Below are 21336 nucleotides of genomic sequence, written 5' to 3'. Positions count from 1 at the left end.
ACAACCTTTCAGTCTCACAAACTGTGGTCTGTTCATTAGCTGGTCATAATTCCAGGTGGTTGTGGAGGTATCCACCTGGAATTTATGGAGCTTCTCACATAACAGAGCAGCTGAACTGTATTAAAAGCATTTGAGAAATCAAAAAACATGATGATCAAAGTGCTGCTTGATTGGTCCAGATGAGACTGGGCTCTCCGTAGCAGGTAGATGATGGCATCTTTAATCCCAAGAACATTACGATAAGCAAACTGTAATGGGTACTGAAAGAGATTCATGTGCTTACTGAGGTGAGCCAATAACAGTCTCTGCAGGACTTTCATGATGTGAGATGTTGGGGCAACTTGGTCTGTAGTCAATTGGTTCAGATGGTTGGGATTTTCTAGGTACTGAAACAAGGTTGTAGTTGTTAAAAAAAAAAAAAAAGAAAGAAAAAAAAAAAAAAAGACTTGGTGTTACTGGGTTATCAAGAAACCTACTCCTTTGTGTTTTATCCACTAACAGCTGATTGTATAAGGAAATAAGAGTAAAGCCGAGCTACTGTCAGGTTGGTATGTTCGGATAAAGCTGCTTGTAAACCCCTAAGAGGACAGAGAGCTGAAGTGATTCTTCTCTCCACCAGATGGTGTTATGTCAGTTCAGTTATTTCTCAGAACACTGAAGCTTCTACCCGTCTAGCCAATAGTTTGGTAAGAATCATTATTGGACCTTGGCTTGGTCTCAGCAGAATCCACAAACAAGATAATACTGTACAAGTTTATCAAAAAAGCTCTAGATATAGAATAGAATAGAATAGAATAGAATAGAATAGAATAGAATAGAATAGAATAGAATAGAAATACTTTATTAATCCCTTCGGAAAGCCCTCAGGGAAATTTGGGTAAAAGATATGCAGCATAGTGACTGTCTCTTCTTCACTTCAATAAACCTTTATGAAGTAAAGCTTTTTTGAGGATGGTTAATAACTTCATGATTTATTGAATCAATCATGAGTGTTCAGTCATCACATCAGAAGAAAATATATCAGGAATTTAAAGTGAGACACGTTAATGTTTCATGAAAAACACAAGCTCATCTGAACTCTGATGGACGTCTCAGAAAGTTTGGAAATGTAAAGAAACATCTGTAGGACCATGTTGCAGCTGAGTGTGTAAAAGCTGTTTTACAGCAAGGAAAGAGGTTGGAGCTCCACAGGACCAGTTTCTCCTGTAAAAAGTTGGAACAGGACTTTTTTTCTTATATAATCTATTATTGATTAAATATGTAAATATTGAATATTGTATACATACATATATATATATATATATATATACAGATATCTTTCCCATTTCTCTCCATCTGATTTTGATATGTCTCATATCTCTTCATTTTCATGGGATTTTGTTTCACTCACACAGAATCACATGAACTAATGCAAGAAGTTGTTTTTTGTTCATATAACAGCCACGTTTGACCATCAGAGATGTTTCCAGCTCACTGAGCCGATGATGATGAACACACAGAAACACACACCCTGCTCCTCTTTGGTTTTAAACTCACCTCCTGTCTGCAGCTTTCCATCTCTTATCATCAATAATGCAGGTTGACCTAATCTGGTACCTGACCCACTTTACGAGACACATGCCTGCAGGTTTTCCTTGTGTAGCAGCAGAGCAGCAGACGTCTGGTGTTTTTATTTTCAGCCAGTCATAACTCATTCAGACCTAAAACTGAAAGCTCAGCTGTGTTTGAACAGACTTCTAAAATCCGAGGACTGAGACACTTCAGTTTTTTTTTTAAATGATTGAATTTTCTGTTTAATAATAAGATGTGTGTGTTTTAAAATTATGAAGCAATATGTCAATTCAGCTAGGTTACTGAGTGGAAAATGTTTCATCCACCGACCACTGCGGCGAGTAGGTTAAAACATCACATTATCTGCTTCACTCACAGAGAGATTAAGAATCATTAAATGGCTGAAAAACAACGTATCTGGCAGCTTCTGGGTCTCAGTACTGTACAGCAGAGAACATGTCCAGTGTTCACATGCTTGTACAAATTATGTGTGTGAAACTTTATGAACTTAGCACAGTGTTTGGTGGATTATTTATTTGTAGTAACAATCATTTTTGTAAGAAATCATATGCTTTCTGTTTATTTCCCTTTTAAATGAAGTCACATTTGTAGGTAGGTAAAATGCAGTTGTGGGTTGAGCGTCAGAGGTATGTGGGTTGTACCCATTAAAAACTATTTAAATCTTCTCTAAACAGTTGATTCTGACACCGACCCTTTTTTAAAATTCTGGAATCCCAGGAATCTGTGAGCATGGATCCTGCTATAGCGGTCAGTTGAATCATAGGGTCAAAGTGTGGAGTAGACGTGGAGAACACTGCTGATTGCTGCAGCGATGGGGTAACAGCTTCTGGTAGAGGCAGTGTGATGCTTTGGGATGGCATTTCCCTCACTGGAGAAAGAAGGCTTGACATCAATGAATGCAGTGAGATGTGGAGACAAGATTTTCCTTACAAATCATTTAAAATCATTTAAAAGGTTTCCAACAGTATAATTTCGTATTTATTGCCAAGAAGGATTTGAGGCTGCCCAGTGGTGTGGTGGTTAGCACCACAGCCTCACAGCAAGAAGGTCACTGGTTTGAACCTCAGCTGGGGAGGGGTTAGAAAGTGGCCTTTCTGTGTGGAGTTTGCATGTTCAGCCCGTGTATGCTTGGGTTCTTTCTGGGTAATCCAAAACACAATGATCTTTAGAGATGTGCAAAGTTCACTATTTTAAATAATGGAAATATTTATCAAGCACATGACGCAGAAATCTAGTTAACACTTTCAAGGTCCTTGCTGGTATTCCAGAAATTACAGTAAAACATAATAAATTATAAATATATTTCCACAATATAAATTCAGTTTATACCTTTACTTTGACATGAGATCTTTTGTTTTATTTATTTTTTTCAACATCTAATGAAAGACATATGCACATATTACATTAATTCAGTTTGTTGCCAGTCCAGGGACTTCAGCTAGGGTCTTCTGGCTCCAAATCCACCACTTTAAACTCTAGATCAGGGATCACCAACTCCAGACCTCTTCAGCCAGTGTCCTGCAGGTAGTGATGTTACGTCTGACACAAGAGCCCCAAAGCATGCATTGCGCAAAGGGGGTGTGTCCAAATGATGCCTGAAGCAAAGTCCATATTATTCTCCTGAACATTATGAATCCCAGTTTTTCCTAACTCATGCAAGTGTCTCGTGTGATTTAGGCTGCTGAAAAAGCCACGGAAAATGCAAGAAATACTCTGTGTAATTCCAGGTGACAGTGAGGTGATACAACACATGCAGCACTGACTAAAGCAAAAGACATTCATTACACCATCACTACTTGCTGGTTCTCTCTGCATCCCAGCTGCAACACGCCTGGTTCAAATGAAATAGTGCTCCAACAGCTCGTTGTCAAGGTCTGCGCCAGCCTCTTAACAACCCATTACTTAAGCCAGGTGTGAGGCAGCATGGACATATTTAAATCCTGCAGCACTCTGGCTCAAGAAGTCCAGAATTGGTGATCCCTGCTCTTGGTCTGCACTTTATATATGTGTGTAAGCCATAAAACAACATCAATAAATGAAGAATAATAACAATAAACATATATAATAAATAATAAATGAAGTTCATCTTTTCAAAGACTACAATACAGTGAACTTATGATAAATTTGAAAAATATTATAACTGTCTTTTTATGTAAAATTAAATTATACTTATTTTATAGTTCTTATACAGTTCCAGATTGTTCTTGTTATACTTTAGATATTTCAAATTTTCAGTTAAAAAAATAACAAAAGATCATAATGATCAGTATCGATCTGGTAGCCTGGCTCCTGGTAAGCATATTGTTTCTATCTGTGTAGATAGATCTTGTGGTGGAAGAAGAGGTTGTGCAGACTAAAAAATGCTTTTGCTCTGCACTGTAAAAAAAGAAAAAAAAAAAAAAAAACATAGAAAACTAATAGTCCAACAGCTAGGATGCCAGAAAAATACTGTGAAAAAAGAAAACTAGTTGTAAAATTTCATAATACACTTTATACATTTATTTTTATGTTGGATCTTTTGTTTTATTATGGCTTTTTAATGTTTAATGAAAGGTATTAGCATGCATAACAACAAGTAAATTATCACAAACTGCAAAAATACAACATAGGAGTCAAAAATAACAGAAAATTGCCATTTTAATTGATTTTACTATGCAACTGTATGGAAAACTCTTGTATTGAGTAATCATATTATGTAATTAAACGATATATCACCAGTTAAACATTCTATTCAAAATATTCTGTTTTATGATAAATGTGAAAATATGAAAGTTTATAATATGAAATTATAATTATATTGTATGCATTTTCACAGTTACAGGTTTTTCATGTTGTTTAAATGTCGAGTCTAGTTATGTAATCTTATTGGTATTTTTCCATATTTTGTATAATTCCCCCATAGAAATGGCAGGAATGTGCTGAAATAATATAGAAAAGCAGTTATAATACTTTTTTCTTTTTTACAGTGTAGTTAGGAAATAACAGCCTGGTAATCTGGCTCCTGGTAACCTGACTGTTCTTCTCTGTGTGGGGGAGATTACCAGTCTGCTTACTGGTGGAGGAGGAGGTCGTGCAGACTGAGAGATGTTTTGCTGTGTGTTTTGTTTGCATGAAGGTTCCTCCTGTTTTCCTGAGCTCAGCATGTGACTCAGGTCTTCAACTTACTGAGTGTCTTTCTGTCTGTTGCTCTTTCTGCTGTCTCCCTGCTGCAGAAAAGGCCAGTGGGAGGAGTCAAACCCTGCCCAAGCCACTCCCCCAGAGTCAAGTCCCACCCCCTCAGCCTCCACCCCTCTTTCCTCTCTGTCTGACATCACCACGCCCCCTGCCACCATCACTGTCACTTCTCCTGTCACATCTATTGACACGTCCCGTACATCCCCTGACGCTCCACCCCCCTCTACATCCTCTACCCCGCACATCTCCATCAACATCAATACCACTACCACCCCCACAACCCCCACTACCACCACACCTCCCACCAAAAATATCAAGAAAAAGTTTGGTGATTTCTTCGCCTTCAAGAGGGCTCGAGCTGGCCGAGCTGCCAAGGCTGGCGGGGGAGAGGGAGGAGGAGGAGCGGAGGGGGTGAAGGTCAAAAGGACCTCCATTGCAGATCTCATTCGACCCCTCCGAGAGGCCAAAGAAAGGGAGAGAGAGAGGGAGAGGGACAAGGAGAGAGAGAAGGAGAGGGGGGCAAGGTCAGTGGAGGATGCTAACGTTTGTAATGATGCCGCCACCACAGAAGGAACCGCCACCAGCCGCCATCTTGCAGGCCATGTGAGGGACATGATGCCACCTGCCGAGACATTAACCACGATGACACTTCCCAGTGAGACCGCCCCCTCTTATCCCACCGTCACCCCGAGCCCCGACCTCACTGCTGCTGTGCACCACCTGGAGGAAGCAGCAGCTCCTGTCCTGCCGGCTCGCAGGCCCAGTCCTGAGGTCAGCTCTCCTCTGACTGGACAGGATGTGACTCCGTATGGTCCACGGAGGTTGAGGGTGGCCAAGAGACTAAGAGAGGGCAAGAGCCAGAGTCTGATCCTGCTGACGGGGTCAGAACCAGAGGACAAGGACAACATGCCCAATAAGGTCAGTCAGACACAACTATGGAGATTTTATCTCCAAATTCGTCTTTTTAGGTTTTATTTCTCCCATATTTAAATAAAACTTCATACTGCTTCACATTAAAACCCCATCCTGTTATCCTGTGGTGGAAGTTCATTAGTATCAGGCTTAACTGATCCCACCAGTATCACACTTTTTTTTATTCTACTTTAATATGATTAATAAACTCCCATCACTAACATTAAATTCACAACTTCCTGAATATAATTTAATATAACATGTCTGTGTGAAAGATTTATTTTAGCATAAACACACCAACACAGATACAACCTCAGCTCCAGAAAAGTTGGAACGTTGTGGAAAATTACACATTTTCATCCATCTGACAACAGAACAGTTTCCACTTTACCTCAGACCATTTTGAATGAACTTTGATCCACAAAAGACAGCAGTGTTTCTGGATCATGTTCACATATGGCTTCTTCTTTGCATGAAAGAGCTTTAACTTGTATTTATGGATTTTGGGGCGAACTGTGTTCACAGATGGTAATTTCTGGAAGTCTTCCTGAGTGCATGCAGTGATTTCCAGTAGCGAATCATTTTAATGCAGTGCTGCCTGTGGGCCCAAAGATCACCAGCATCCAGTTTTGACCTGAAGACTTTTCCCATGCTCACAGAGATTCCTCCTTTTATTTCTCCGTACAGACATTCTTCCAGGCGCAGACTGGAAAGTGAGCCAGTTTAGACCAGTATGTTTTAGTATGTTTTTTTACAACGTCAGATCGATCACAGACAAGATTGATGAGATCAGAACTGTCAGCTAGAAAAATCTCCAGGGCCAAAACAGTAACTGTAACATGTGTAAAACTATAAATGTTCATTAAATGGAAATTTTATTGATAGATACAAGATGATTTCACATCTGTTTTAACACAATCACCTCCATTCATATCGAATCACAAAAACCCTCAAATAAGAAATTCTAATTTTCTTACTAATCAGACATTTAAATAAAAAAAATCTGGTCTCTGAATTAAAACAGACTGAACAACATTCTGGATGTTGAGCTTTAAAATGAAAAATAAATTAAGAAGAATAGATTTCTAACTGTAGACATTAAATCAGAATAAATTGGAAACCTTAATTGGACTCTCAAACCAAATATTTTTACTACTTAGTTATAATAACCAGACTAGTACAGTCTTACTTATTGGAGTGACACACCTCTGGATATCTGCATTTTCCTCATCAGACTAAAATCCGACATTTTGGTTGTTAGAAGAAATAAAATAGAAACAATTCCACACGTTTGTTTAGAATATGTGACAAATGATTATTGAATCTATGACTGATCCAGATTTACAGTTTGAATCTATGCCATCGACTTACTGATCACGGAATCAGTGTATCGTGTTGACCAATGATTGTGACTCCTCTAATCAAGCCAAGTTTATTTATAAAGCACTTTAAAAACCCTTAACGAGTATCTTGAATGTTTTCTTAGGGAATGAACTCAGTTAGTTCATTGCAGAACATCTAAATAAAGAACCTAATTAAATCATCTGACTTTCCTCCAAATATTTTTAGTAACGGATAAACCAGCATCACAACAGCTCTACTGAAGAGACATGAAGGGTGTGATGGCGAGCAGGCAGTGAGGTTCAGCTGTAAAACAACACAATGCTAAATGTCCCACATTTGTTTATGGCTATTTGAACCTTCAGGTTCTATATTTATCACACACACACACACAAACACACAATGCTCTTCGCAAAGTGTGTGTGAACTCTTACATTCACCGTCATCATCCTCACCGTCTTCAACATCACTGTTTTTCAGAAACATGCGTCTGAGAGCACAGCTAGTTTTGAACAGAGGCTTCAGGCGATGCTGCAGAGAGTGGGCGTGGCCAAAACTCCACCTGCCGACACCAAGATGTGCCAGGTAGAATGTGTGTTTGTGAACGAGTGTGTGTGCATAGCATGACATCAGCAGACAATCAGATGAATTCTCCTTTTTCTTCAGATGAAATGAGAAGCTCCAGGGATCCGTTCCAGAAAGCTGGTTATGTAGAAACTCTGAGGATGAAAACTCTGAGCTGACAGATTCTCTGGTTTTCTGTTCCAGAAAGAGTCAAACCTTGTGTCCGTTACCATGGGAAATGAGCCTGTGAGCATAACCCTGTGGGCAGGTTTTGTAGACAAAACCCTGAAGCAGCTGTCACGTATGGGTTGTACGTACCATCTTACAGACTAGCAGGACAATAGCAGACTAAATCCAGTAGACATCCAGGGGCCATTTAGGATCTCATAAACTAAACTCAAATTGGAGATTAGTCTAACATGTTTAAAGCTCAGTAGATTATGTTTCTCTAGAATTTTGCATTGATGGGGCTTTTTACCATGGATTTTTATAGCTTGTCTATATATTGATTTTAGAGGTCTGAGTGCAGATTGACTGGCCTGTCCCCAGACGCACTTCTTGGCTCTCTGGGGGCCCCAAGCAGAATTTCACAGGGGGCCCCTCCAACCAGCGTTCATTGCCCTTTTATTATGATATTGTTTACTTATAACAGTGACAATAATATGTTAATAATGTTATCTTTAAATGCAGAGGTGTCAAACTCGGGTCCTCAATGGCCGCTATCCTTCAGGTTTTGGTTATTTCCTTGCTCCAAAACACCTACATAAAATCAAATGGATCCAACAGCTTCTTGTCATCTTCTTCACAATATCCCATTAATTTCAGTCAGGTGTGTCGGATCAGGGAAACAAAGAATACCTGCAGGATACTGGCCCTCGAGGACCGGAGTTTGACACCCCTGTTTTAAGGTGTTGATGTTACAGCATTAAATTCTTCATCTGCAACTTTTAAGTGTTCTTTGACGGCTTTCACTGTAGTTCCAATACAGAAGATTAAACTATGTGCTGAAAACTGTATTATGACCGTTCAGGATTACATTTACAGCTAATACAGCACATACATAAGTAGTTTTTAGAAGCATAAAGCCTACTGGACATGGGTAAAACAATATCAACACCAGTTGCACACAAATAAAATATGTCCAATCATGGTCTAGAAAAATCTACGTTACCTTTCTGAAGGACAGAAGACAGAAGATACGCAGTTGATCTGGAACTGAAAACTCAAGAGTTTCTGAATGGAGTCAGAGTGAGCTGAACCTGCTTTCTGGAACTGGCCCCTGGGTGACCTGGATGGCATCCTCCAAACACAAATTTCATGTTCTGACTCAGTGGGAGTTCTCCAGGGTCTTTCATTCACATTTCTTCTGAGTTTTTCTGAACTGCTGCTCACTTGTTTTAGTTTGATGTTGTTTAATGTCTCTGTTGTAGAATAAAGATGAAGAGCTGAGAAAGGCCAATTCTGAAGGTAAGTACGATTCAGCTGCCTCCATGTTGCAATGAAATCAGATGAAATGGCTTCATACCTCATTACTGCCCTCAGTTTGTGACTGACAACATAAATTATTGATCTGAGAATCTGTTTTTGTTCTTGGAGGTGAGTATAGTTTCATAAAAATCTCACATCCCTTAATTCTGTCCTGCTGCGCACACACCCATTGTCCACTTTATCAGGTCCATCTTCTAGTACCGGGTTGGACCCTTTTTCCTTCAGAACAGCTTTAGTTCTTGGTGTCATAGATCCAACAAGGTGTTGGAAACATTCCTCAGAGATTTTGCTCCATGTAGCATCACACAGCTGCTGCAGGTTTGTCGGCTGCACCCATGATGAGAATCTCCCGTTCCACCACATCCCGAAGCTGGATGGAGATCTGGTGACTGTGAAGGCCACTGGAGTGGAGTGAACTCATTGTCATGTTGATCCAAGTCAGGATGGATCCATGGTTTCATGTTTCCACCAAATTCTTAGCCTAGCATCTGAATGTTGAGCTGAAATGGAGTCTCATCAGACCAGCAATGTTTCTCCATCTTCTATTGTCCAGTGTTGGTGAGTGTGTGTGAATTGTAGCCTCAGTTTCCTGTTTTTAGCTGGCAGGAGGCACCCGGTGTGTCTTCTGCTGCTGTAGCCCAGCTGCTTCAAGGTTGGTCGTGTTGTGTGTTCAGAGATGCTGTTCTGTGGACCTTGGTTGGAACCAGTGCTTATCTAACTTTGTGTTGCCTTTCTCTCATCTCCAACCAGTCTGCCCGTTCTCCTCCAACCTAGATATTTTGGTCCAGACCCTAGAGATGGTTGAGTGAAAACCCAGTATATCAGACCAGCTCAGATCAACAACCATGCCACGTTCAAAGTTTCTTAAATCCTCTTTCTTCTTCATTCTGACAGTCAGATTGAACTTCAGCAAGTCGTCTGGAGTTGCTGCCATGTGATTGGCTGGTTTAATATTTGTTTATGTAGATTCCTTTATGTAGAGTTGTGACTAAAATGTCTGCAGATGATCTTTCAGCATCATGCCGTCTCTGTTCTTCAGGTGCCATCCTGGACAAGCCAGAACCACCGCCAACCTACACCAAACCCAGAACCATGTCCACTTCATCAGGTACAAATGATGAGTATTAGATAATAAAAACAACATTCCAACAAGCAGAACCAAATTACTGCCTCTGTTTTCAAAGCTGGCAGTTTTCATGGAAATGATAGAGACTCGGCCCTAGAACACCAACGCTGGATGATTAGACCGCTGTTTCTCAAATGGGGGGTACATGTACCCTTTGGGGTACTTGAAGACATTCCTGGGGTATATAAAAAAATTAAGATATAACTAAATTAATTTTCATGTAAAATTAGTAATAACCCTGTAATATCAATAAAATATAAATGTAAGTTTATATACAAAATATACTTTTAGCTTCCAGTTTAGACCATTCTAACAAACCCAGGTCACCTCCATATCTGGGTTTTTAACACATTCTGGCTCATGCCAAAGGAGGTCACCTGTCAATCATTTGTCACAGCAAAAATGTTAAACACCAGATTCATGTTTGAATCATAGCATCAATGATGAAAACAGTCAAGAACCAAAGAAGGTGACAGCAGAGACAGTAAAATTCTGTCAGTATTTATCAAACCAACTGATTTCATAGCAAACCTACAGGAGGGTTTATGTACCTGCATCCCTCAGCCTGTCAGTGATGTTCCCTTCCTCTCACCTTCTGTCTCAAGCTAACCCCAGACTTCCTATGAGACCACCGGACTCCGTCCGACCAGATCCTCCTCTTTACCCAAAGCCTGCCCTTCCCGAGCGCCCTGCAGGACCCCTGCCACCCAAACCCAGCGTTACAGCCAGACCTCCACTCCCCACCCCGGCTGTACCTGCAGTAGGAGCAGCTCATCCCTCCTCGGCTCCTCCTTCCAGCAGCTCAGCAGAACACGTCCAGATCTCAGCACACACACATGATGGCGGGCCAGCAGAGGCTGCAGCACAGCAGGTAACACAGCATCACAAGTTGCTCTCATCAGAGGATGGAGAATAACTCTCTGCCAGGTTTCTCCTCTGAAGCCAGACTTCACTACCCGATCACTGCAACATGCAGCTCCTCTCTGAAGCTGCTGTTACACCGACAGCTTTAAATCCTTTTATGCGATGGAAGGAGGGACTAAAGGAAAGGACACTTATCACTTCTATTCAGCTAATGTTTGTGTACATACACACACTGTCCTCAACATTATTGTTTATTCAGACAGCATGTAGCGCCTGGAAACTTCCACACTTTGAATACATGCTGATCTAAATAAGTGATGAGAACAGGGATGTCAGGGTTGCCTTGATACAGTTATTTTCAGAGAAATTATCACAATTATTCTGCATTAATTAAATTCCCAACACTATAAATGTGTAAAATGACACGAAGACTCCTTTTAGGTCTTTAAGTTTTATTAATTTCCATCTTTTGATGCAAACATAACAAAATAATATAACAGCAGAGTAAAGCAACCATGACGTTTCATTCCAGTTAAATTCCTTCTCCTGTATAAAAAATAAATAAATCCTAGATATTAACTTTGGATTTATCTGAGAGAAAACAGATGGAAAAGACTACAGGACCTCTAACAAGGGAGGCTTTGTTTTGGAAACTACATTATAAAAATGATTTTGAACATTTCTTTTCAGCCTCAGTGGAGTGGGCTGTACCTGATCTTGGTCCTAAATGAAAGCTGAAATATGTGAGATTACTACAGAAGGGTCAGAATGAATATATGTGTTACTGAGTCAGAGTAAAGTCACCTGGAACACAGTAGAAAATTTAAATGCATATCTCCTCGTAAAAGAAAAGCACTTTACTTTCAGTGGAAACCAGAGGATAGAAGCCCAGTATATCCAGGAACTAATAAAGTAATGTCTGGTGAGGAACTGTGCTACAGGAGAAGGTAAAACAGTGAACCTGAGCAGTTTTCCAGATGTTTTAAAAGAGAAGGGTTCAGAAAGAAGTGATGTCTAAGAAAGTATATGATAGAAAGAGTGAATGCTTCACTATAAAACCTCCTTCATCTTCATGGAAACTACCAAGACTTTCATGTTTCATTTCAAAATAAAACAAAGTCACATGAGAACACATTACCAGAGTTTTTAGAGCTGGAATAAAACTTTTCACCACAAAACAGCAAAAGTACTACATGATTTTTTTTTTACCTCACTCCGAAACCCACATAACACCATTGCAAACCTCTACTAACAGCCAAACCTCCATATACTGGTACAAGTCTTCATTCTGGTGTCATTTTGTTTCTAGGCATATTCTATTAATCAAGATGGAGGCCAGGAGGGTGCCGCCTTCACTCAGTCACCCAGGAAAGAGCTGCTTCCTCCGGCTCCATGGAGAGGTGCCGGTGCTCCAGATCGCGCTGAAAAAGCACAATCAGTGACTGAGGGTATGTTTGTTTTTCCCACAGTGAGATCCAGAGATAAACAATTAGATACAGTATTACAGGCCTCTCAAGAGCCACAAACAAAACAAAAACAAACAATGCTCCTCTGTTTAACCCTCGTAATCTATACATACTAAAAGCATCCTGTGTACATTAGAAATGAAGTATCACATTTTAAAATAAAAAAAATAACTTTGACAAAAAGAAAGCTTTGAAAATTATATTAAGAAAAAGGCTCCCATATATATATATATATATGGGACTAAAATAGTTTTAATCTTGATTAATCATATTTTGATTGCATAACAATATTAGCCCCAAAAAGCACATTTTCTTTTTATTTATTTAGTTATTTATTTATTTATTTATTTTAATGGATTTTATTGGACTACTGAATCTGACACACACATTAATGTTGTAAACTCAAACTCTAGCACTGTTTGGAAAAAATGCATTTGCATTTGGGAAACATTCAAAGTCTACAGGACAGTGGGGCTTGAGGACCGGAGTTGGGGATCCCTGCTTTAAGCGAGCTATGGTTTTCTATTTATAGGCTGTCTAGGAGATTTATAATCCTTGCTAGAAAATGTAGTGTTTATTCTACATGGTAAATCCAAAGTAATTTGAAACCTCTATTTTTGACCTGGTAAATAATGATGGAGTCACATCCTGTCAAACTTTCCACCAATCAGATAGCTCGAACTGATGGCAATGTCCAATCAAGAGCAAGGAACAAGTGAACAGAAAGTTATGTTTTGTTTTGTTTTGTTTTTTTTTTTTTTTTTTGTTTGTTTGTTTTGTTTGTTTGTTTTGTTTGTTTGTGTTTTTTTACTTGTCCTGTCAAACATTGTAGCAAACAGAATGATGGTCTGGTTGCTGTATTGTGCCGAACAAATTTGCTTTACCAAGGGGATGTTTATGGATATAAGGCTCTTCTTGAAAGGCTGATTCATTTATTTATTTATTTACTTTGAAGTGTGTGTTGCACCCTTAAAGCAGACAAGACTCCGTCTTGATTTTGGCAACTTTATTCGCCCTGCGCTGCATATATTTTTTAAAAAATATATGGATTTTTTTGAGGCAGCCAGGACATGCAAAGATGACCACGCTACACACACCGAGCCAGCCGCGCTACACACGTTGCATATATACACACCCCGGTGCACGCAGGCTGATGACATATTATAGCTCACAAGTGTTAAATGCCCCTGCAACATACTCAACAGAAAATACCCACAGAACGAATGACTTCAAAAATCACCTGAATGATAATAATAAAAGAAAGGAACATTGCCTAAACACCTCTCCTGGACAATATCCAAATTAGAACATTTTATAACTCAATATTTCCAGGCTGTAACATATGGAATATGTGTAATCTTGCTGGACCCGACCGGAGGGGACAGAAAAAGGAGGAAGATAGCAAAAAGAAGCAAACGGGAAAGCAGAAAGAAAAAAGAGGAGACAAAAACACAACAGATAGAAGCAACGACCCTTCAGTTCAAACTGTCACCAGACAGCCAACTGCTACACACCAGAGAATCTTCTACAACTTTTATAAAAAACAAAGCTGACATCAATCAAGAGTTCCTAAATAATAACCAAATCAAGAAACATATCACAAATGTATCACAACAACAACCAAAGTACCAGTTATGTCTGTTAGGAAAGAACAAAAATATTGGTCCTGTATGCTGGAATAAAGCAAAGACGACATTTTTATTGCAGAGAGCACCAAAAACAAGCTGAGTTGGTTTTGTGATGCATTTTGATATAAAAAAAGACAAATGGACCAAAAGTAGCTAAAAATAGCTTGGAGTTCGGGGTTGAGCAAGCCAAGGTCCATGAACACCTCATTTTACCTTTGTTGAAACTGACTGAGGGTATGTTTGCTTCAGCTCAGATCAAATCAAGACAAATAAAGGTTGTCTGGTTTCAGAGAAGTGTGTGAGGAAGCTGTGGACTCATGGTGCCCTCATGTTAACAGCCATACACACATTTCTATGTCAGTCATGTGAGACTCCTCAGAGCCTTTTTAATGATGACTTAGAGAACAGATTATATTTTATTTGTTATCATTCACTGAGGCTGATGCAGTGTGTTTTCGGTGCAGTTACGGCACATTGATGTGCTTTACATTGATGAAAAGAAAATGTTGGACTTTTATAAACTACTAAAACTTAGTCTCTCTCTCTCTGTGTGTGTTTGTGTGTGTGTGTGTGTGTGTGTGTGGGTGTGTGTGTGTGTGTGTGTGTGTGTGTGTGTGTGTGTGTGTGTGTGTGTGTGTGTGTGTGTGTGCGTGCTTTCAGAGAGTCTTCCTAAGCCACGCCAACACGTGAAGGCCTTTCCTCAGCGCAGAGCTGTGTCAGTCCATGAGGATGCTCTGGCTATCACACAAGGTGAGGTTCGGGTGTGGACGAGAAGCAGAGGGAGTCTAAAAGCATGTCAGGGGAACATCATGAGTCTGAAAGCCTGTGGAAAGTTTCAGTCTTTTAATCAGAGGTATTTTCAGAGCATGATGTTGGCTGAAGGATCTCAGCATAACACACACTCACTGCTAAATATACATGCTTGCATGGCCAGTCATGGCTGCTCTTTCTTCACCAAGATGAATCTGTGAAAAGCTTCATGTTACCATGGCAACTGTGCAAGCTGTGGTCATGTGATGACATAATCTTTCCCTGCCACCCTCATCTGTCTGACTCTCAGATCAGGAGAACATGTTTTGTTTTGAACAGATGTGTGTGATTCAGTAGCTGATTAATTAAGTACAACTTGTCACATAATCTCTCCTATAAGTATTTATCTCCTCTTTTTTTCTCTCAGAGCTAAAGGCAGTTTTACAGAGGTCTCCCATCCGTTTCCGGGGCAACAAATGGGACTTACCGTCCTGCAATGAAGATGAAGCACAACAAACTCCGGATGAAGCAGGTGCTCATCTTTCCTCATTCTCTGATCCAGTGTAGTAGGCATTACAGCACACAAACTTAAACTCTTCATACTTAATGCAATTGTTAAACTTCTTCCATTTCAGGAGTTTCTGCACGTAACTCATCTCACAGTTTTGATAAAGTCCAAACATATAATATATCATCAGCCCCTTTTCCACTGCAGGTTGCATTTTTTAAAAACATTACCCAGATAAAAAAAAAAACATTCCATTGCCTCTAAACTTTCCCTAAAAAGAGCAGCTGGTAGAGGGGTAGGACTTTTCAGATTCCCCGGGAATTCTTGAGGGGCGGGCTGTGTGCTAACGAGTCCCAATTGGTGGCTGTAGCAATCAATAATATAATAATAGCCAATAAAGTAATACCTGCCAATAATTTTATATGTTTTGGCCATTTTAATGTAATACAGCCAATAACCTGATCTAAGTGAGTTATTGTCTATGTTGGTTTATTGAAATTAAGTCCCATTATAGTGCCAATCCAGTTAGCTGCATTTTTAAATGAAGTCTGAATTGTGAATGTAGCATAGTTGCCCATCTGTGATGAATGACTATGCCATAATTCACTATACTTTATTTTAATGTGCAAACTGTACATAGACTACAAAATTTCTTTTATTTCCAAGAAATGCAATCCTGTTTATTTTTCTTTCATTGCATTATAGGCTGCAGTTATTATATTTACAAAAGATTTTTTTATTGATGCTAGGCTAATAACACAATAACCAGTCATTACATTTATTGGCTTTATTACATTTAAAATGGCCAAAATTATTGCATTATTGATCATTATTACAGTATGGGTTGCTACAGTGAACCATACTTGCAGCATTTTGCACTTTCGTGTTTAAAGTTTAAAAAAATTTAATTTTTATAACATAAAAAAACATGTTTATAATAATAGTGGATTAGATTCATATTACATTTTTCTGCTGACAGCACTCAAAGTGCTTATAATGAATCCAATTATTCATTCAGACACAGCTGTCATGGAGCAGGCTGTTGGAAACAAAGCAGCCAACGGCCTCTCTGACCACCACTGAACATTCATACAACAGAAACGCAGACACCAGCCCAATAACAACTTTAAAATCTGTCTGCTTTTCCTTTTGATTTGATATGTCATCACCCAGTCAGGTGGAGGTGTAAAGACAGCGATAAAAATCTGCATCTGCAACTTCAGATTTTTTTTTCACAGGGTGAAAAAGCTGGATTTACAAATATAAACTCTAAAATTATTGGCAAAACATTCATTTACAGCTGCACAATCTTTATGACTTTATATTGAACTGATACTGCTGCTCTAACATTTTAATTCTACAAACTTAAGTGTTTTGATCATGTAAAACATGGAGCTATGACAAGTGGATGGATGATGAGGTCTGGGCTATTTTGAGCACATTTTATAAGGACGACATTCAGCACAACTTCCAAGCCAGCAACTCAAAACAGTATAGGCCAGGGCTACTCAACTCGGTCCCACAAGGGCCGCAGTCCAGCAGTTTTTAGATGTTTCCTGCTAAAACACACCTGACTCAAATGAATGAGTCATTGTGCAGAACATCATAGACTGTTGGATCTATTTACTTTGAGTCGGGTGTGTTGAAGCAGGAAACTTTAAAAACCTGCAGGACACTGCAGCCCTCGTGGGTTGAATAGCTCTGGTGTTGACTTCAGTTAGCTGACAGCTGAATGTAGACATAAAAAATCTTTGTTTTGTGATCCTTTTGTTTTTTATTTTGTCCCTTTTACTTTTATATCTGATTAACCGTTTTTGACTACTTCTTCAAAATAAATGTATTTATTCTTTCATTCATGTACCTTACTGGCTAGTAGTTACATTGGCAGCCAGGAACATTTCTTCAGAAATGATCTAGTTTTCTTTTTTTTTTTTTTTTTTTCCTTTGTTACTCATTTAAACTTCATGAGTCTCTGTGTTCTTTATCCACCCAGACAGTGACACAGGAAAAAAGAGAGGAGAGGAAAAGGATGATACTGTCCAGAAAGAGGAGTTAAAGGCAGAAGGAGAGGGTGTGGGCTGTGGAGGAAAAGTTGAAAGCAAGCCTCCACTTCCAGGAAAGGAAGGAGTTCCACGATCAGGGTGTCCCTCTACCACAGCGCAGCCTCAACAAGAAGTGACAGTAGCTCGAGTCTTTAGTTCAGCTGCAGTTTTTGCCTCAGATAGATGTTTAGAACTAACCCAAACCCCAGGAAAGTCACCCATAATCCTCCCATCCCAGAAGAAGAGCCCAGTGTCAGCTCCCCAAGACAAACTGCTGGTCTCCCCACCACCCCAACAGAATATCCCAAGCTCATCCCCAGTTGTGACTCAGTTGTCAGAAACCCTCCCAGTGACCCTGTTGTCCCACCAGACGAGCAGCTCTGGGACCGCTGCAGAGGATCAGGGAAGCAGCTCAGGAGAGGTGGTCGCTGAACAGCACACAGTGATGACAGAACCAGCAGAACACAGAACTGAGTCTCCTCCCTCTGAATGACACAGAAACAGACTGAGCTGGTGGATGCATGAGGAGGGCTCCATCGCTTCACTGACATCAGGAAATGGGAAGTTGCTGTGAAATCACACCTGAGCTCCTTCAAACAGACTAACATCTGCAGAGCACACAGCTGGTCTGTTTTCATCCTGCGTTAACTGCTAGAAAAGGATGAAAACCACAAAAACTTTGTTTGCTAGTTGCTAACAGCTAGCTAACAAAAGGATGCTAGCTAACAAACATCCTTGACCCTGGAAGCCATTTACTATTTGGGGCAAATAAAGAGCTGAAAATGTGATTAGAAAGTCTGTTCATTTACCCCCAAAAGCCAAACTGTTAAGGCTCATTTATGCTGCCTTTATGTATGTATATCAGTTTGTCCTTTTAAAATCTTACTCACATGTGTACTTTACATTAGCTTGGTTTTTCAGAATTTAATTCAGCAGAGTTTACCTCCAAGTTCTAGGTTTCAGATATGGATGGGCAATACCAACGTTTTTCCTGCCAACACAATACCGTTAGTTTATGGTACTTTTTCATCAATGCCAGTTCGTATACTTTTTGTCCCTTAAAAGGAAAAATCACACAGTTGTACAGTGTGCGTTAAAATTTTTATTGCAAGGACAATATGAAATATGAATAATGCTTATGAACATAAATACTTCAAATAAATCTTTATGCTTAAAAATATGGAGCAAATTAAATAAAAGTTTAAAATAAATCTTTAAAATTATAATGAGATTTACATTTCTTGAACTGAAAATAAAAAAATATATAATAGTATATGAATATAATAAAACAAAGCTCAAGAAGCTAAACAAGTAAATCATTAACACATCATCATTGCTAGCATTAGCATTATCATGACATCTGATAGGCTACCACAATCATGTGACAGGGAAGCCACTGAAGGAATACACCATGGCTGGGTTTGCATGTAAGTTTATTGCCTAAAACTCTCAGAAGTGGAAACAAACGTGTTTTATGGTATTGCAATGTTTAAAAAGTATTAAATCTGATATTTGGACTGCCAGAGTATCAACCTGCCCATCCTTAGTTTCAGAAAATAAACATGGTGATGTTGGAGGAAATCCTGATAATGTTTATTCTCAGAAAGAGACACAAAAAAGAAGCCCAGTAGACGGTGGTGGTCTGTGCAGCCATTAAATAACTGCACCTTCTTCTTTGTTTCTTACTTTGGTCGTATGACAGCGATGCTGCACAACACTGCCCCCGTAGTTTCTGGTGGTACTACTCTGTTTGCTGTGTCATGCTACGTATCTGAAATCTCTCTGAAAATTAGTAAGTAAAGAATGCAGAGGACAGACAAAAAGGCTCCATTGAATGTGTATGCGTAGTTAGCACGGAGCATAGATGAGCCTTTGGCTGCAGCTAGCTGAACACATCTGCACCAAGTGTGTTGACGTGTTTTCTCAGGTCATCTTCTGTCTGATAATCAACTTCATCCTGTTTTTTTGCTTCGGATTCCCTGATTTCAGTCACATCTTTGTGTTGTCTATTCAGCATGTTTAGAAGCCTGCAGAGGGACTCGGCTCACATCAGTTTGATCATCAAACTGGCAAAAACAGGGCAATGATGATGCATTAGTACGTTTGTGATTGTACATGAGCCTGATAACCATTTTGTAACAAATCTTTAAAAGGGAGTTTGAGGCCTGTGGTGAAGTTGATGGCTATAAATCCTGATCGCTTTACCTACTTGATGTACAAATGGACTTTTCTGTTAAAGATGATTGTTAAAACTTTGGCTTTTTTCCTTAAACCCATCACAGTTGTGACTCCACTCTGTCAGGACTGTGAGTGTGCAAGCAAATACTGTTAGGATTGTTTTATCCACTTCAAACTAGTCTGCTCACTTAATAATAATATTCAAATCCAAAAACATAGTTTTATTTATTAGAAATTAATACAAACACTCAGGTGTAACATTTCTGCTGTGGAACATCCACTTAAATTAAATTACAGAGTCTATTAATATGAAACTATTTTCATGGAGAAGGTACAGAGGTCATTCTTTCATCATTATAACAATTTATTACATCCACATTTCTACACCAGGTTCTGGACCATTTTGAGGCATGTGATGCATCACCGTTTAGAGTTTGGAGAGACCGGCAGTCAGAAATAACTTTCTTTACTTTGATTCTCATTTGTCACTACTTCACGTCTTTGGTTCAGACAGAACTGCCTCCAGTCTGAGGTCCTGGCTCAGAGGACGTCACAGCACCAGATACTTATCTGGAATTCAGATGCTAGCAGTTCAAGTTCAGTTCAAGACTTGGTTTTTCCCAACGTTTGTAATCCACATATTTATGCCACATCACGTCTTACAAGGTTTATACTTTAGCCCACATGGATGGTAGAGTGAATTTTCTATCATTTTCCGTTTTTCCTTGTTAGATTTTAATTTAATTTAATTTTTACCGTAAACCACCAGAATCTTTAGATTTTTACCACCACAGCTCTGCATGTTAATGCATTTGTGGGATCAAACTGGTCCAGGTTTGTTACCTTACAGTGATGTATGTAATTATACCACAGCAGCAATGCCCCCCCTCCCTCTCTCTCTTCACCCCCTCCTCATGTATGACCAGCTCTTGTATGAGAAAAGATGAGGACTCAGTCTTTGAAGCTCTCAGGGTGGTTGTGGAAACTGGTGTGGGTGTTTTGCTGTCAGTGACCTGGACCTCTGTTTCATCCTGGAAGACAGATTATTTTCTACTGTCCTATTTTCTTTTAGCCTTGCACGCTCAGAATATGTACAAAACTACAGAAAAAAACACATAACAGAGTGTAAATCCATATCTAAACTTGTTAATAATCATTAAAAACCTTTATTGAGTTGTGTGATTATTTATTATTGAATGTTTGAACTTGTTTTAAATGGACTTGTTTAGTGTCCTCTGTGTCTATGAAGAAGTTTATTCAAGGCTGAGTAAATAATCCTTGGCTCAGGGACTCCAACAATAGAAGAAAAAGACAAAATTTCCAGCTTACAGTTGTTCAGTTTTTATGGGCTTTGACCCACTAGCGATGAAAAGTCAAGACATCCCAGCATGTGAAGTGTTTCTGTGGCAAACTTGCGGAATTTGCTGCTGTTTTATAGAAATTTGACTATTTATGTATTTGAAGAACCTGGCTTAAAAAATGTATTCCCATCTCAAACATTACACCAAGCTACACCTGCCGCTATCCCACCCCAAAAAAAAAAAGCAGCAGTCACAAGAAGTTTCAAGCTGGGTGACAGCAGCGTTGCAGGTCAAATGAGGGGGTGTGTGACAACTAACAGTGTAATAATTGTGGCTATTTTACATATGATTTATTAGTTGCTACAAGGTGCTAATATTCAACCACCATTCACCTTAACATGTCTCAATGTGGGGGTGTGGAG

At 39.4% G+C, this 21336-nt stretch overlaps 1 protein-coding gene across 1 annotated transcript in view; it reads left to right on the top strand.

Moving 5' to 3' along the window:
* The window catches only part of carmil2 (capping protein regulator and myosin 1 linker 2), a 66302-nt gene extending 45516 nt beyond the window's left edge, over nt 1-20786 (top strand). The window contains exons 33-41 of the mRNA XM_041997703.1: nt 4785-5664; nt 7480-7584; nt 8994-9030; nt 10091-10159; nt 10783-11048; nt 12351-12489; nt 14796-14885; nt 15313-15417; nt 17387-20786. Of these exons, the coding sequence (XP_041853637.1) occupies nt 4785-5664; nt 7480-7584; nt 8994-9030; nt 10091-10159; nt 10783-11048; nt 12351-12489; nt 14796-14885; nt 15313-15417; nt 17387-17928 (2233 nt within the window). The 3' untranslated portion in view covers nt 17929-20786. The remainder of the gene's footprint in view (nt 1-4784; nt 5665-7479; nt 7585-8993; nt 9031-10090; nt 10160-10782; nt 11049-12350; nt 12490-14795; nt 14886-15312; nt 15418-17386) is intronic.
* The last annotated feature ends 550 nt before the right edge of the window (nt 20787-21336 follow it).

Source organism: Melanotaenia boesemani, chromosome 10, assembly GCF_017639745.1.
Source record: "Melanotaenia boesemani isolate fMelBoe1 chromosome 10, fMelBoe1.pri, whole genome shotgun sequence".
Classification (NCBI taxonomy): Eukaryota; Metazoa; Chordata; class Actinopteri; order Atheriniformes; family Melanotaeniidae; genus Melanotaenia; species Melanotaenia boesemani.
The sequence above is the reverse complement of the archived record's forward strand: the minus strand, read 5'-3'. Positions and strand labels throughout refer to the sequence as shown.